The sequence below is a fragment of the Zonotrichia albicollis genome, chromosome 2, assembly GCF_047830755.1.
Source record: "Zonotrichia albicollis isolate bZonAlb1 chromosome 2, bZonAlb1.hap1, whole genome shotgun sequence".
NCBI lineage: Eukaryota > Metazoa > Chordata > Aves > Passeriformes > Passerellidae > Zonotrichia > Zonotrichia albicollis.
In genome coordinates, this window is record NC_133820.1 from 10,663,791 (window position 1) to 10,677,118 (window position 13,328).

The following is a 13,328-nucleotide window of genomic DNA, read 5'->3' on the forward strand; positions in this document are numbered from 1 at the left end:
CTTTTAAATCCTGCATGTGTCAAAGGCTTTGTACTGACCCTCTCACACAAGTAAATCTCTTCAAATTCCCCCATGCATTTTAATTTTTAGCTTCCATTCATTCTTAGACTACCCAAACCATGCAAGCTGTACAGGGGCAAACGTGGACACTGGAAGTAACAAAAAGGGAGCTCAGCATGTTGCTCAATTTCCTTGCCTGCCACAGACACTTGTCTTCTTCCCTCTTTTTTGAGAGCAGATCCAGCAGCCCTCAGGAGAACAGCCTGTTCTTGCTGCTCTGATTGATGGAGATAAGTGGAGATCGGGATTTGATTCATTTGTTCTATTCCCTGATGGTTCTCGTCCCTTCAGAAGGAGGAGACCACTCTGAGAATGAAAGAGTTACTGAGTAGGGATGAATATTTCCACTCTGCTAGCTTATCTTCTTGCATAGATAATCAAAAGAATTGTCTCCTACTTTCCCAGATGGCAAGACAGCAATTTATAGCTTTTTGGATGTTCTGTGGGAAAAAAACCCCACAAACCAAACACCACCAAAAAAATCCTCACTTCTGTATGAAGAATGAGAATTTACATAAAAGATTAAGTGACTCTCCAAAGGGTAAGGGAAGCAACAAAAGAGAAAGCATCATGACCTCTGTACCACAGGGAATTTTTCCTATTTACACATTAGTTACACATACAGAACTTCTGACCACTAACCAACACATTAATATAACTTTATAGCCTACATGAAACACGGCCTAAACCTTGCACTTCACCAGTCAAAAGCAATAAAAAAGATACAGCTTGTTCCTGCTAACTCAAATAGAGCAATCTACTGAAATGGCATTTTTAACTGGCTTAAAAATGACTCTATAAAAGGCTGGTTGTTATCATGGCCTGGTGTTCAGTAGCTGCATGGAGGTGCGGGAGAGAGGGGAGCAAAGTGGACCTTGAACAGAACTGCCGCCACCAAGCCTCAGATCAAACACCCCAATTTTAACAGTGGAAAAGCACTGGAAAAGAAAAGCTGAATTTAAAAAATGAGTTAATCATAACTAACACTCCTTCAGGTGAACAAACTGCACTCTCCAAAGTAAACACGGAGCAGCTGTTTTATCAGTGCCTCTAAGTGGTACCAGCCTCTGTCTCTCAGCCCTGACTCCCTGCTGACACCAGGCACAGAGTTCCCAATAACCCAGTCAGGGTCACCACTAAAAACCAGTCTCCAGTTCTTCCAGGGGCACCTTGCCCTGGGCAGGCACTGGGGCAGCTGAGAGAAGGGCAGAGCTGCTGTTCCTGAAGTTAAACGAGGCTGGGATTTTTTGCAAGGTCTGTAAAGTCTTCTCCTGGAAGGGGAAGCCATGTAGGACATCTGAGCAAAGAGGCAGTTTGCTCTGGCAAAAAATAAAAAGTGCTGTGTTGATTAAACATCTTTGTGAGGGACTAAATAAGGAAGCAATTTAGGAAATGCCAGTCTTAACACTCAGAAAGTTTTGTGCAAGTGAGTATTGCAAAATCTGCAAGGGGGGGAGGAACCTGACTCCACTTTCTTTAAATGCACATTGACCCTGAGTTTTGAGCACCATTGTTCCTGCAGAGCACTCTCAGTTCCCAATGAGAAAAGTCACTCCAAGTGCTCTTCTGGCAGTCTGTCCAATTCTGGGAGTGTGCACACAGGTATTTGCAATAATTATGTAATTAAGACTTTATTATTTATATGACATTTAATTAAAAGTGACTTTCAGTGGCACACAAAACCATGAAAAGAAAATTACTTTAAAAGAAGGCTAAGGATGTGTGACAAACTCAGAGGAGCTATGAAAATGACAGCTAAGGATTTGGCATGATGTGCACTTCCACCTCCCTGCTATCCTTTTTCTACCCTTCATTTACACATGGGCAGAAAGACCGAGGGATGAGCCTTGAAATCTACCCTCCACAAAACCATCACTGCAGTGGAGGGGAGCACTGCCTGAGTAAAGGCTGGTTAAACACTACATAAGCATTGCATACTTTGATCTTTAATCCCTTAAATACCAACATCTTTCCTCTCCTGAAACTTCCTCCTCTTCAAACCCGCTGAATTCACAGACGAATTCTCACATTTTAAAACCAAATCACCTAGCAGCTTCAATTAAAGTCCTTTCCCAGCTTACTTAAACAGCATGATTTTAATAATGCTGTGTGTTATCTAGGTCCTGACCTTGCAGGGTTTTGCTGGATTTCCTGTGTGAGAGAAATTACTCACAAGCATGTTTGACTAAATAAAGACAAAAACACATTTGCCTGAAGAGGGGCTGAGAAGAATCCAGCCCCAAAGGTTCAGTTTTGCAGGGACCCCCAGGCCTGGCCAGCACACCCACAAGTGGGCACCCAGCATGCACTGGCAGAGGAGGTGGGAATGTGGCTGTTCAGTGAAAGGTGTTCCTTCAAACGACCTTCCAGATGAAAACAAGATTAAAAAAATAACCTCTAAGCCACGGTCAAGTGTGACCGTCCCAAAAGCTCGTTTGTTCTTTTTCTGAAGAGTAAGCAAACTTCAGAAAGCCCTTACACGAATTTCACTGCCCTACTCCAGCCTTACCCTTGACAACAGGTAATGACCAACAATAAGCCAATTCTAAGGAACTTGGGGGAGGGGGCCAGAAAGAGAGTTAGTTTTTATTACTTTTAAATGAGCGTTTGATACATCATCTTGGTTCCCCTGATTAATGTTCGCAGCAAACTCAGCCATTGGAGTTGTAATGTTTCTGCAAGCTTCCCTACAGCAAAGCCCAGCCATTAATTCAGTGGCATATGTCAGCTCAGCAGAGCAAGGTCACTCTTCTCTTTCAAGGGGAACCTTTTTAGAAATAATAAAACTGACAGAAAGTTCTTTTTTGCATGCTTTATGTCACCTGAGGTTGAGTGCTGCAGTTAATATCACAGAGCTTATAAACATTCCCATCTTCAGCAGTCTCCAAACCCACCGGGCTCTTAGAACCTCAACTTTTTTCTTTTTTTTAAAAGTAATATAGTGACAGCTTTATGTGGGGCAGATATACAGTATGTAATCCTAAATGAGTAAAAAGTAAGTAAAAAATGAACAAATCTTTTCTTGGGCATTTTAGAGGAGAAATTTTGGAAGACACTAAGGACTGCTGATGCTGCAGGATATTAGTGCTTAGAGAAAAAGATGTGGGATTAGGGACTTTATCTCTGTGGATGCTTGCAGCTTTGGATAAAGGGAGGAAATTTTAAAAACCACCAGTCCACCTTGTTTCCATTTCACTGCTAACTGATACTGTATAGGCATGTGATGTAAAGAGAGCCCAAATTTAATTGATCTATTATGGAATGATTTTGAATTTGTAAGTAAAGGTGTCCCAGTCATCTGCTATGATAATTAATTGCAACTGGAACTTATTTATGGGGGTACAAATATTATGGGACATGATAAACAAAATAACTAGCTGAAGAATAAGATCCAAACAATAGGCCATTTTCCCCCCTCATTATCTCCCTTCAGACATCCTGACTACACTTGATTAATGAATCCATAGTGAGATTAGCTGAAATTGCCTTAATGGAGATGCACTACAGTAGAGAAGCAAAATTCAGTGCAGTATCTATCATCAGTCACTGTGAATTTGAGTGCTTCATCAGATCTATCTGTCCATTTATTTAAATCATTTTTATATTGGAAAACAAAGCAAAAAAAGCAACAAAGAAATAAAATACTAGGTTCATTAGAGTGGGTTAACTTTTGACTCCTTTGAAATGTAAACTAGGGTCACCATTTTTGCTTTTTCTTGGGTCCTCCCTTGTCTAATGGCTGTGTTCCAATATTGGCTTGCTGTCATCAACAGGCCAAAGTTATCCTTACTGTCCAGTTAAAGAAAGCACACATGGCACTTCATTGCAGCTTCTCAGGCTTCAAAAACTGGACATGCTTACAGAATTTATGCCTGGGAACCCTAAATATGCTCCTGGGACTTTTGAACTTATAAGTTCAGCAAGCTCTTGGTTTTGTATGGAAGCTGAAAGAAGGTTGGCAGCTCAGGGTTTCCATATGATTTGGGAGTGTGTAAGAATCCTTCTTAGAGCACAAGTTATAATGCATTAAATTCCATGTTTGCTTTGTAGTGCAAGCTCTGTATTTGAAATCCTAGGGAAAAAGAATCTAGGAATTTAGATATCTTAAGATATCTAAGATATCTGAAGATACCTGAATTCTGATAGATATCTGAAGATATCATTCTGATTCTGTTCAGGTCATTCCAGAAAAGGAATGAATACAACCAACAGCTCACTGGGGTACCAGTAAGAGCATATGTATTCCCCTCTCTCCATTTGATTATCTCTGTGGCATGAGTTGTTGTGATCACAGCTCAGTGGAAAAACTACAGCTTCATTTCATGAAAAACAATTGTACCAGATGCCTAAAGTGTGTTTTCATTCTGACACATGAGAAGAGTGAGACTGAGCATTTTCCCCCTCCCCTGCTCCAGCAGCTTCCACGAGAACCACACGTAGTGGAGACACCAGTAAAGTGCTGCTCCTGAGGCAGCGACACCAGTGAGGGCTTTGAGGTGATCTTTGAACCCCAGATTTAAGGACATACTCCAAATCCTACTGAAATTAGCCATATCACTGCAAACGGAACTCTACCAACTACATTATTTTAGCAAGATGTTGCCTCTTTCCATTCCTTCAGATATTGGCTAAAATCACAAACACAAAGATATTTTCAAACAGTTTACCACAATTACCAAGATATATTAGTCAAGCAAATGCAAACATCATTACAGAGACAGGAAGAAAAAGATGTAAACATGCCAGTAATCAACATCAGAAGAATCCTGCCGCGTGTTTGTGCTAGAGCTGGATGGCTGCTCTACCACCATCAGTCATTTCATGCAACCTCTCCACAGCTTCTGAGCGGCTCTAACCATCAGTGAACCACGTCCCCTTTTCAGCTTTTTGAAGTGGTTTTTCAACATTATATCTGATCTTAAAGAAGGAGGCAGAGAGACAGAAATGCAAGAGCAAACCAGCCCAGCTGTGGCCAGTGAAACCATTGAGGAGCAGCAGAACTGAGCAACACTTTGCACAGGTGCAGGCAGCAGGGAAGCCACGTGAGCTCGCTCAGCTGGCTCGGCCACTGCTGTCCCCTCCTCACACATCTGCTTTGGGCTGTGCTGTCACTAAGTGAAGCTGATTTCTTTGTCTCATGGCTGCACCCTGTCAGTGACACATCTCCACCTCCATCTCAAACATAATGGTAGAGGGAAGACACAAAACTGCAGCATGTTTTCTGGTGGAGCAGAACTCCTCTGGTGTTTATCGTCTCCCGAAGGAAGCCATGAGGAGCACTGCAGAAAAACCTAAAGCCAAGTACTCCAGTATTCAGGGACTCATGTCCCACTTGTCCTTCAACATACCTGGAAGAACAGCAAACCTACCAAAGCTACCACATCAGGTCAGCATGGACAAGAAGGGGAACTCTCACTTCTTACAGCTCTCAAGCAAGCGACCATTCAGCACCTCATGGAAATCAAGTTCAGCAGTGTTAGGTTACATGGCTGTTCTTGTGAAGATGCTAAAAGAGATGAAGACAAAGAAGGGTAGGAAAAGGACTAAAAGAAGTCCTTTTACTCCTCCCAGAAGACCATAATGGTGCAAACCAGCAGGTCACTGGAGCTTGTTGCCAGAGAAATGTTGTCAGCTTCAGTGCTGGGTGATGAGATAGAAGACCCTTTGCTTTTGAAGTTCAGCTTTCCAGAAAGGAGCCAGAAGATGTTATGACTGGCAATTAAGCAGCCTGAAGATTCGGTACAGGTGAAGTCATTATCCAGATTTCTGTGTATCCATGGAATAAACTAAAAAAAGTATGGAGAGGAAAAGTAGCAGAAAAGTATATACTGTGCAGAGTCAAAGAAGCAGCTTCCCTGAAGAAGTCTCCAAACTTCCACAGGCTGGAATTTCACTCTCAGGTTTAAAAAAAAAATAGCAAGAACATGCTCTTGGGTGCACTCTAAGTGGAATAAATTTTTTTACAAACCTACAAGGGTTAGAGTAAGCATGAATAGAGAGGAGATTTCACTTAAAAAAAAGATAAGTGATCATTCATCTTCCTGTGGAATAACAACAGGCATACAACACACCTCTGATTCATGAAACAAGGTTTTCCATTAGGATGGTTTCAAGGATATATGATTTGCTAAATATTCTGAGCATATGTAACCTGTAGCCTGGTGCCAAGCAGCAAGTGTTGAGCAAAACCACTGACACTGCCAATCTGTGGAACAGAGTATAACTGCTTCTAACAACTGGAGTAACTCTTTGTTGCAGCCTTTCAGAAGAGAAAGCTGAAGGAATATTGTGATTACAGAGACCCGGAAGACTTTTTTCCCCTTTCTCAGGAGTGGGTATTCCCAGCAGGTTCTACCCACATAGCAAGGGATTGATTCTTTTGGCTGAAGTGTTTGTGGCCGCCCAGAAAGTGCCTTTACAGCTGCCAAGTGATGGCTTTATAGCAGCTTTTGTCTGAATTTATGCTGTGACATAGATTACTAGATGAATATGGAGGTACAGGAAACTGTAAGCCACATCCTCTGCCAGTCCTGCCCGTACATTTTTATTGCTTTTTCCCCAGCAATGACAGGTATCCTAACCAATGTTTACTTTGGGGTATTTGGGTTTTCCTAGAAACACAGTAAGTAAGTCAACTGCTCTTAAACAACTCTTAAAGCATTAGGAGGCATCTAATGCTGATTTGTGTCACCTTGGTAGTTGTGTTACGTTATTTGTCAGAGAGCACAGTTATAAATGCTGTGGCTGATAGTCTGGTTTCTAAAAATGCCTGGATAAGGTGGTTCAGGCAGACTTTTTGAAATGTTCCTACTTGCTTAAGAAAACAAACAAAACCCTGGATTTGTTACTGTAAGCAAAATGAATATTAATGTGTAAATATTCCCATCAGAAGGTTGCTCTCACTCGTTTTAAAATATTCTGCTCTTAAGGATTAAGCCTGGCCAGTGAAGGAAACCAAGACAGGGAAGAAAAACAAATTAAATGAGTATTGTGCAAAGTTGACAAAAATGTCAAAAGATGCTTAATCAAGGGAACACACAAAATAAATCAGTAGTGGAACAGGCCACAGATATAATTTTTCCATTGTAACAAAAGCTAGCCAAGAGTTTTGAGAGTATGTCTTGATCAAAATGGGGAGTCTGGTCATGCTAATCAGCCTCCTGCCAAGGGCCAGGTGAGAGATCACTGCTTTTTCCCCACAAACACTCTGGACCTTTACTTCCTGCTGGGCAAACAAAATTCCTCAAATTTCAATAGCTCTCTAGAAGAGATATGTTAACATATACGTTAAGACACAACTTTCTGAAGCTGCTCATGAAAATAAAGAATAATTAGCTGAAGACTGTGAAGCATGATGATAATATAAATAAAGAAAAAATAGCAGAAGTCAGAGAAGCAGTGAGATGATTGTAGAACCGCCCACTCACACAAGGGAAATAACCAAAGGTTCACTCTAACCTTGTTCCAGTACTTTATGAAGCCTAAGGGAGACAGAAAACACCTTCTGAAGTGTCACCTGCAATCCCTCCTTTCCCCATCTCCACACACATGGTTTTTACAAGTATCATTATTTTTCTCTGAACCCCCCCACTAAAGGCCCACAGGTATTTACAGCATAAACCAGGTTCTTAAAAATACTTCCCAGATGTTGTCATCTGCTCCTGCTTATTTACCAGAGTTCAAATGGATTTTGACAAACAGTCTTTGCTCAAGAGGCAATGCACTAAAGCCCTTTAATGACAGAACTATGTGTCATCTTTGCCTATAAGCATAAATTTGCACAGCGGGCAGTGCGGTGAAAACAGCTTATCATCAACTCATCACCTCTCATCATTGTTAGAATGAAATGCAAATGGAAACCAACATCACTTCAGTCATGGTTGTGAAAATTAGCGTCTGTGACATTAGCACTGGCTCGTTTATTATGCACTTGAAATTTCAGGGGGAAAGAAAAGAATGTAAAACTTCATAACTCTACCAGTCTTTACCTTTGAAATAAAATTAAAACCTTCAGCTTTCCCCACTCAAGGATAAATCCTAGTTAATATTCATTAACACTGAGCAATCTCCTCACTGCAGATCTTGTCCTACAGAAGTTCTAATTACGTCTCAAATTATTTTTGGTGTTTAGGTTTGCTGTACCTATTTCCTTTTCTTTCATAAGTATTCCCCATTGGAGAGGCATGAGCCACCATCTGAGACAAAAGCAGCACCAAAAACTTGCTTATAGCATCTGTCTGCATTACAGGCTCCAAACTCCTAGGCAAGCAATAAATTTTACTAGGATAATTCTGCTGAAATCAATGGGATCACAGCTAATTTATTCATTTAAGTCAGAATCAGGATCAGGCTTTTGTGAAAAAAATACAAAAAGGTGAAATTCTGGCCTCAAGAATATGGCAAAAATGTGCATTGATTTCAGCAATGTCAGGGTTTCATTTTAAGCTTATAAAAAGTAAAATTACTGGTATGAAACTGTACTAGGGAACAAATTTGCATATTGAAATGTTTCCTCCTGTTGGATTTGCTACTCTTTTCTCATAACCCCAAAAACAAATAATGGTTTATCACCTAAGTAAGCAAATATTGATTTAATTAGAAGATTGGACATCTTTTTTGCCTAAATGAAATGCAGAGGCATTGACCCTGAATTGTCCTACACACCAGAAGTAAGCTGAGTTTAAAGCACCAAGTGCATTTGGAAGCAGAATAAGGAAACAAAAACGTCTCAAACCTTTAGCATAAACATAGATCAGCTGTCATGTAGAATAATGACACAAGACTTTCTTCACTCAAGCCAGAAAAAATGGCACAAAGTCGTCTTTGCTTCATGTTGAAGTGAAGCCAAGAATCATCAGGCAGTTCTCAAGTTTGCTGTGTCCAGAGGAAAGGGGAAGAGAGAGAGAGAGAGAGAGAGAGAGAGAGAGAGAGAGAGAGAGGGAGAAAGGAGTAGGTTCTGCCCAGCACATTTCATGGGCTTGCAAGTGGGCAAGACAATGCAGGGATGTTTTACAGATTATTTGCACCTGGACAAATGTGTAAAACAGTGCAAAGTGGAATGCAGAATAGCTATGAAGTGCTTCAATGGGGTTTTATGTGCATGGTGCTGCCTAAAGGGGGTACAAAGAGAAGACTAGAACCTGTATAATTTGTTAGAGTGTTTTTTTTCTTACCGTTATTCTAAATCTGCTTCATTCCACTCCCCAGATGCACTGACATCTGCAACATCATAAGGCTCAGAGAGGCTGAACTCCAGGTGATTTCAGGACTCTTTCCTTCATCCTCCAAGCCAGCTGCTCTCCTCCCCAGCTCTCTGAGGGGTGGTGGGACAGACTGCACAGACCCAGAGCTGAAGCACATCTAGGACATGTGTCCTTTCCCTGCTCTGCCGGGCTCCAGGAATGCAGGAGCCACAGTGAGCCACTCCAGCCAGCCATCAGCGTGACCATGGACCTCAGGGCTTTGTGCAAGACCTACTTTGGCTGACCTCACCTGCCCACACATAATTCTGCAGCTCTGAGCAGCCTCACAGTGCAAACCAAGCCCTGTCTCATCTGGCAGGAATGAAAGGAGGGCAGGCAAGGACTCCCTGAAGGGAGGGATGGGAGATGCACACGTTCTGTGTGTCTTACACGACTTTTTAAGAGTCATTTAAGGTCCTGGATACACAGATAGGTTACATCAGATAGGCTTGGAATAGAGAGCTTCAACCCTTCAGTTGGTTGAATTTCCTCAATATTAAGCAGGGTATTTTTAACCCTTAAGACTTTTCCTTTATAATTCAGCTTCCTAAGCTGTTATACAAGGTATAAATGTACACTAGTATGAACAGCTACAATGATAAACATTTGCAAAGGATCAGAATTCTTCCACATTTCTTTTGAATGCATTTCTCTCTCATTTCTCTCCCAGTTTTCTCTGAAATTACACCTGGTTTAGATGTCTTTTTGCCTAACAATGAATGTTTATTTATATAAATGCATTCAGTAGTTATATGCATATCCATGAATACACAAGAGCTTCCAGACATTGAAAGAAGTTATTAGCATGGCTGCAGCACTACTGAAATCTTGCTGAATGGCAAAAAAACCCTGCAAAACTATTCTTTTGTGGCAGAGATTAACTTTTTCATAGTGTACACAGAGAGCATTAAAATAGATTTTTGTCTATGCAGCATCTAACACATCTGCAGAAGTCCCTTAGCACCACAATAATAAATAAGGCAACTGCATTGCACATAGTGAACAGTGAGATATTGAACCTGAATTACTCTTGCATTGGTCATTGAATTTCCCACCTCCATGAGGGGTTTTATACAGCGGCAGCAGTATAAAAAAAAACCTTGAGAAAGGATTTAACACTGGCCTTCTGTGATATTCATTCATCTTTATCAAAAGGCATCAATTCATGCCAGTATTCTTCACATTAGAAAATAATAAAACCAAAAGGATTAAAAAGAAAATATTGGTGAAACACTCTAATTAACACACAAAAATTTGTACAGTTGTGATAAAGACAAGTGGTCACCATGGATAAGATTCAATTACCTAAAAAGATCTTTTTGGTGTCCCCTTTGAGAGTCTAAGGCTGCAAACCTGATTTTCATTTAAAATGAAAACCAGGCCTTGTGGCTGTCCCACAGGTCTGTGTGGATGTGCTGGAGACACTGGGATGTCTCGGCGGCCTAAAGGCAAGGTGAGATAGCCCAGGATTTGCCCAGTGGCAATGGTGGGAGCATAGTGCCGTGTGAGCATGAGGAGGGACCAGATGTGGCCAGCACAGAGCAGGGCCAGCCAGGACATGACCCACAGAGGTCACTTGTGAAATGCTGTAACTTCTCCAAGAGGTGAGGACTTGTGCCCCATCTTACCCAACCCAGCATTAAGCAACTTGAGTATTTACGTTGCTTCCCTGGGACGAGTTTTGAAATGTGCTACAAACAAAGATTCCTGTTCTGTGCAACGTGGGGCTGTCTGCCCCCCTGCCCTGATCGTGAGCAGCACGTCCAGCAAAGGCATTCCCCTTTTGAAAAGTGTACACAGTTCTGTACAAAAGTGGGCCTTTAGAAATAAAAATCAGACTATTGTTAAGGAATGCCTTATTTTGGAAGAGGAGAGTGGCCAAAACTCGGCTGGAATGGGCTTTGTTTCCCTCTCTTTAAAATTTTCAAAATTTTAAGGAGAGGGAAACAAAGCCCATTCCCAGAGGCTTTCATGGTCATTTCTTGTTTAATAGATAATGTAATTAGGTATTAATTATAATTCTTCCCTGCCATTAAAACACAATATTATGAATAAGCAGAAAAAAATGCATACCAAGACAACCAGTGCAATGCTTAAAAAAATTAAAATGTGGGGGAAAATAGTATCAAATCACTTCAAATCCATTGAAAAAGCCATTAATTCTAACTGTTAATGAGTCATGGTCTAAGATTGCAAGCACAGTCTACAAAAGCCAATGCTGTGTGAAATCAGAAGACCTCCTTGCTGAAACAGTGTCTGCAGTAATCTCTTAGGACACAGAAGTCACTGAGGGAGGTCTATTCCCAAACAATGAGAAAGAGGATCAGTAAATTGGGAAACAACAGTTGAAAGCAGAGAAATACTAAAAGAGTTTTCTAATCTCTATGTTAAATTTTCATCACTGATAAATGAGGCAGAAATGGAGGGTGAAGTACTCAGGTTGAGCAGTAGCTGTTGCATTGCAGACTTGCAATACTCTACAATACTTGTACAATACAATGCACAGAGGTCATTTTGCACTCAATCCAGTGCAGAGACTGGAAAGAAATTTCCAGCATTGGACACATCCTTATGCATCTTGCAGAACTCTCACTTCCTTTCTTACAATTCCAGATTGTGGAAAGTGTCCAGTGTAGCACGTTGTCAGTTTGCTTAGAGTATTTCTTTCCGGCTGATATTTTAATGATTCCCAGAGAAATTAAGATGACAAGCACTGACTGCCAAGTACCCTCTTCTCCTGTGGTTATGGTGATGCAAAAGCAAATTTATTAAAATAAGGGACAAAATTAATAGATTTTCTAATTCTTCACTGATTCTTCACTGATTCTCACACTCCTTTCTGGGACATCATTGGTTTATCACAGATGAAATGGAGAGAGGGGATTTTGGATGCCCATCTAAAAGACCGATGCAGAGCATAAAACTACAGACAAAGTCCAGCACTGGAATCCATTAGCACAGCTATAGCAGCTTCACAATGATGATTCCTTGAATTGCACCTTTACTATTATAAAGTGAGTATATGCAGACAGATTCCTGAGATTATAGCACCGAGATACTTGCAAGCACATAAGAAAATCCTGAAGCTAGGATTTAAGAGGAAACCCTCACATTAAAAACTGTTAATTCCTGCTACTATTATTAATTAGCAACAAAACCATGACATTCTTACCTTTGGTTTTTGGCTTTTCTCCTTCTCAGATGCATTAGATGGTTTTCTCTTCAGCATGTTTAACTCAGTTAATCCACTGGACGTGCAACTGCTCTGAATTTGTGACCAAAGTGAGTGCAAGGGAAGGCACTCCGGATGTGTGCATGGGTTATGCAGTTCCTTATTCTACCAGGATGTGACTTCACTGGGCTGCCTTGTGGCATGGGGCAGCAAACTGAGTCCTTCCTTTGGGGAGGGGGTGAGGAAGGAAGGGAGGAAGTGACGGGGACAAGAAAGAGAGAGGTGCACCAAGGACAGGAGTTGAAAATTAGGGCAGGGGTCAAAGTAGAAATGCTTTAAAACTTATCTGTGTGTCACCACCAGCCCTTAGTAAGATTTTGGACAACTTCAAGAAAAAAATTTTCTTTTCCTCTCTCAATTTTTCTCTCCCTAGCCTTATGGCACTAAGTGCACATTTATTTCCACCAGCGCTGGGACTTGTGTGTGAAGAAGGTGGGCTGATATTCAGACGACCAAGAACAATAACATCAACTATTATTGATACCAGATGTGAGCTACACTGTGGGTGTAATTGGCCCCTAACTTCTCCATTCCTCTCTTGGCTCTCCAGCAATTCAATAAAAGAAATGAGATTAAAGGTTGCTGTTTGGTAGAGAAGGGAATTATCTAAAGCCATTTTTTTCTTTTGCATGGTGGAATAATTTTTTTGCCATTCATCACAGAACTGAGACGCCCTGAAACAGCACTTTTCAGTCCTCCATTTTCCTTGATTCACTGAAAAAGTCACTGGGAGAAAAGGCAAGTCTTACAGCAGACTTTAAACAAAGGCTGAGGAAAATGACAGATATCCTCTA

At 41.1% G+C, this 13,328-nt stretch overlaps 1 protein-coding gene across 2 annotated transcripts in view; it reads right to left on the reverse strand.

Moving 5' to 3' along the window:
• The window catches only part of SAMSN1 (SAM domain, SH3 domain and nuclear localization signals 1), an 83,040-nt gene that overhangs the window by 22,151 nt on the left and 47,561 nt on the right, over positions 1-13,328 (reverse strand). Inside the window, exon 1 of one of the 2 annotated variants that reach the window (XM_005489250.3) lies at positions 12,475-12,657. The exons of the other annotated variant lie outside the window; for it this stretch is intronic. Coding sequence (XP_005489307.2) covers positions 12,475-12,531 — 57 coding nt within the window. The 5' untranslated portion in view covers positions 12,532-12,657. Of the gene's footprint in view, positions 1-12,474; positions 12,658-13,328 lie in introns of those variants that run through there. 2 annotated transcript variants of the gene reach the window in all.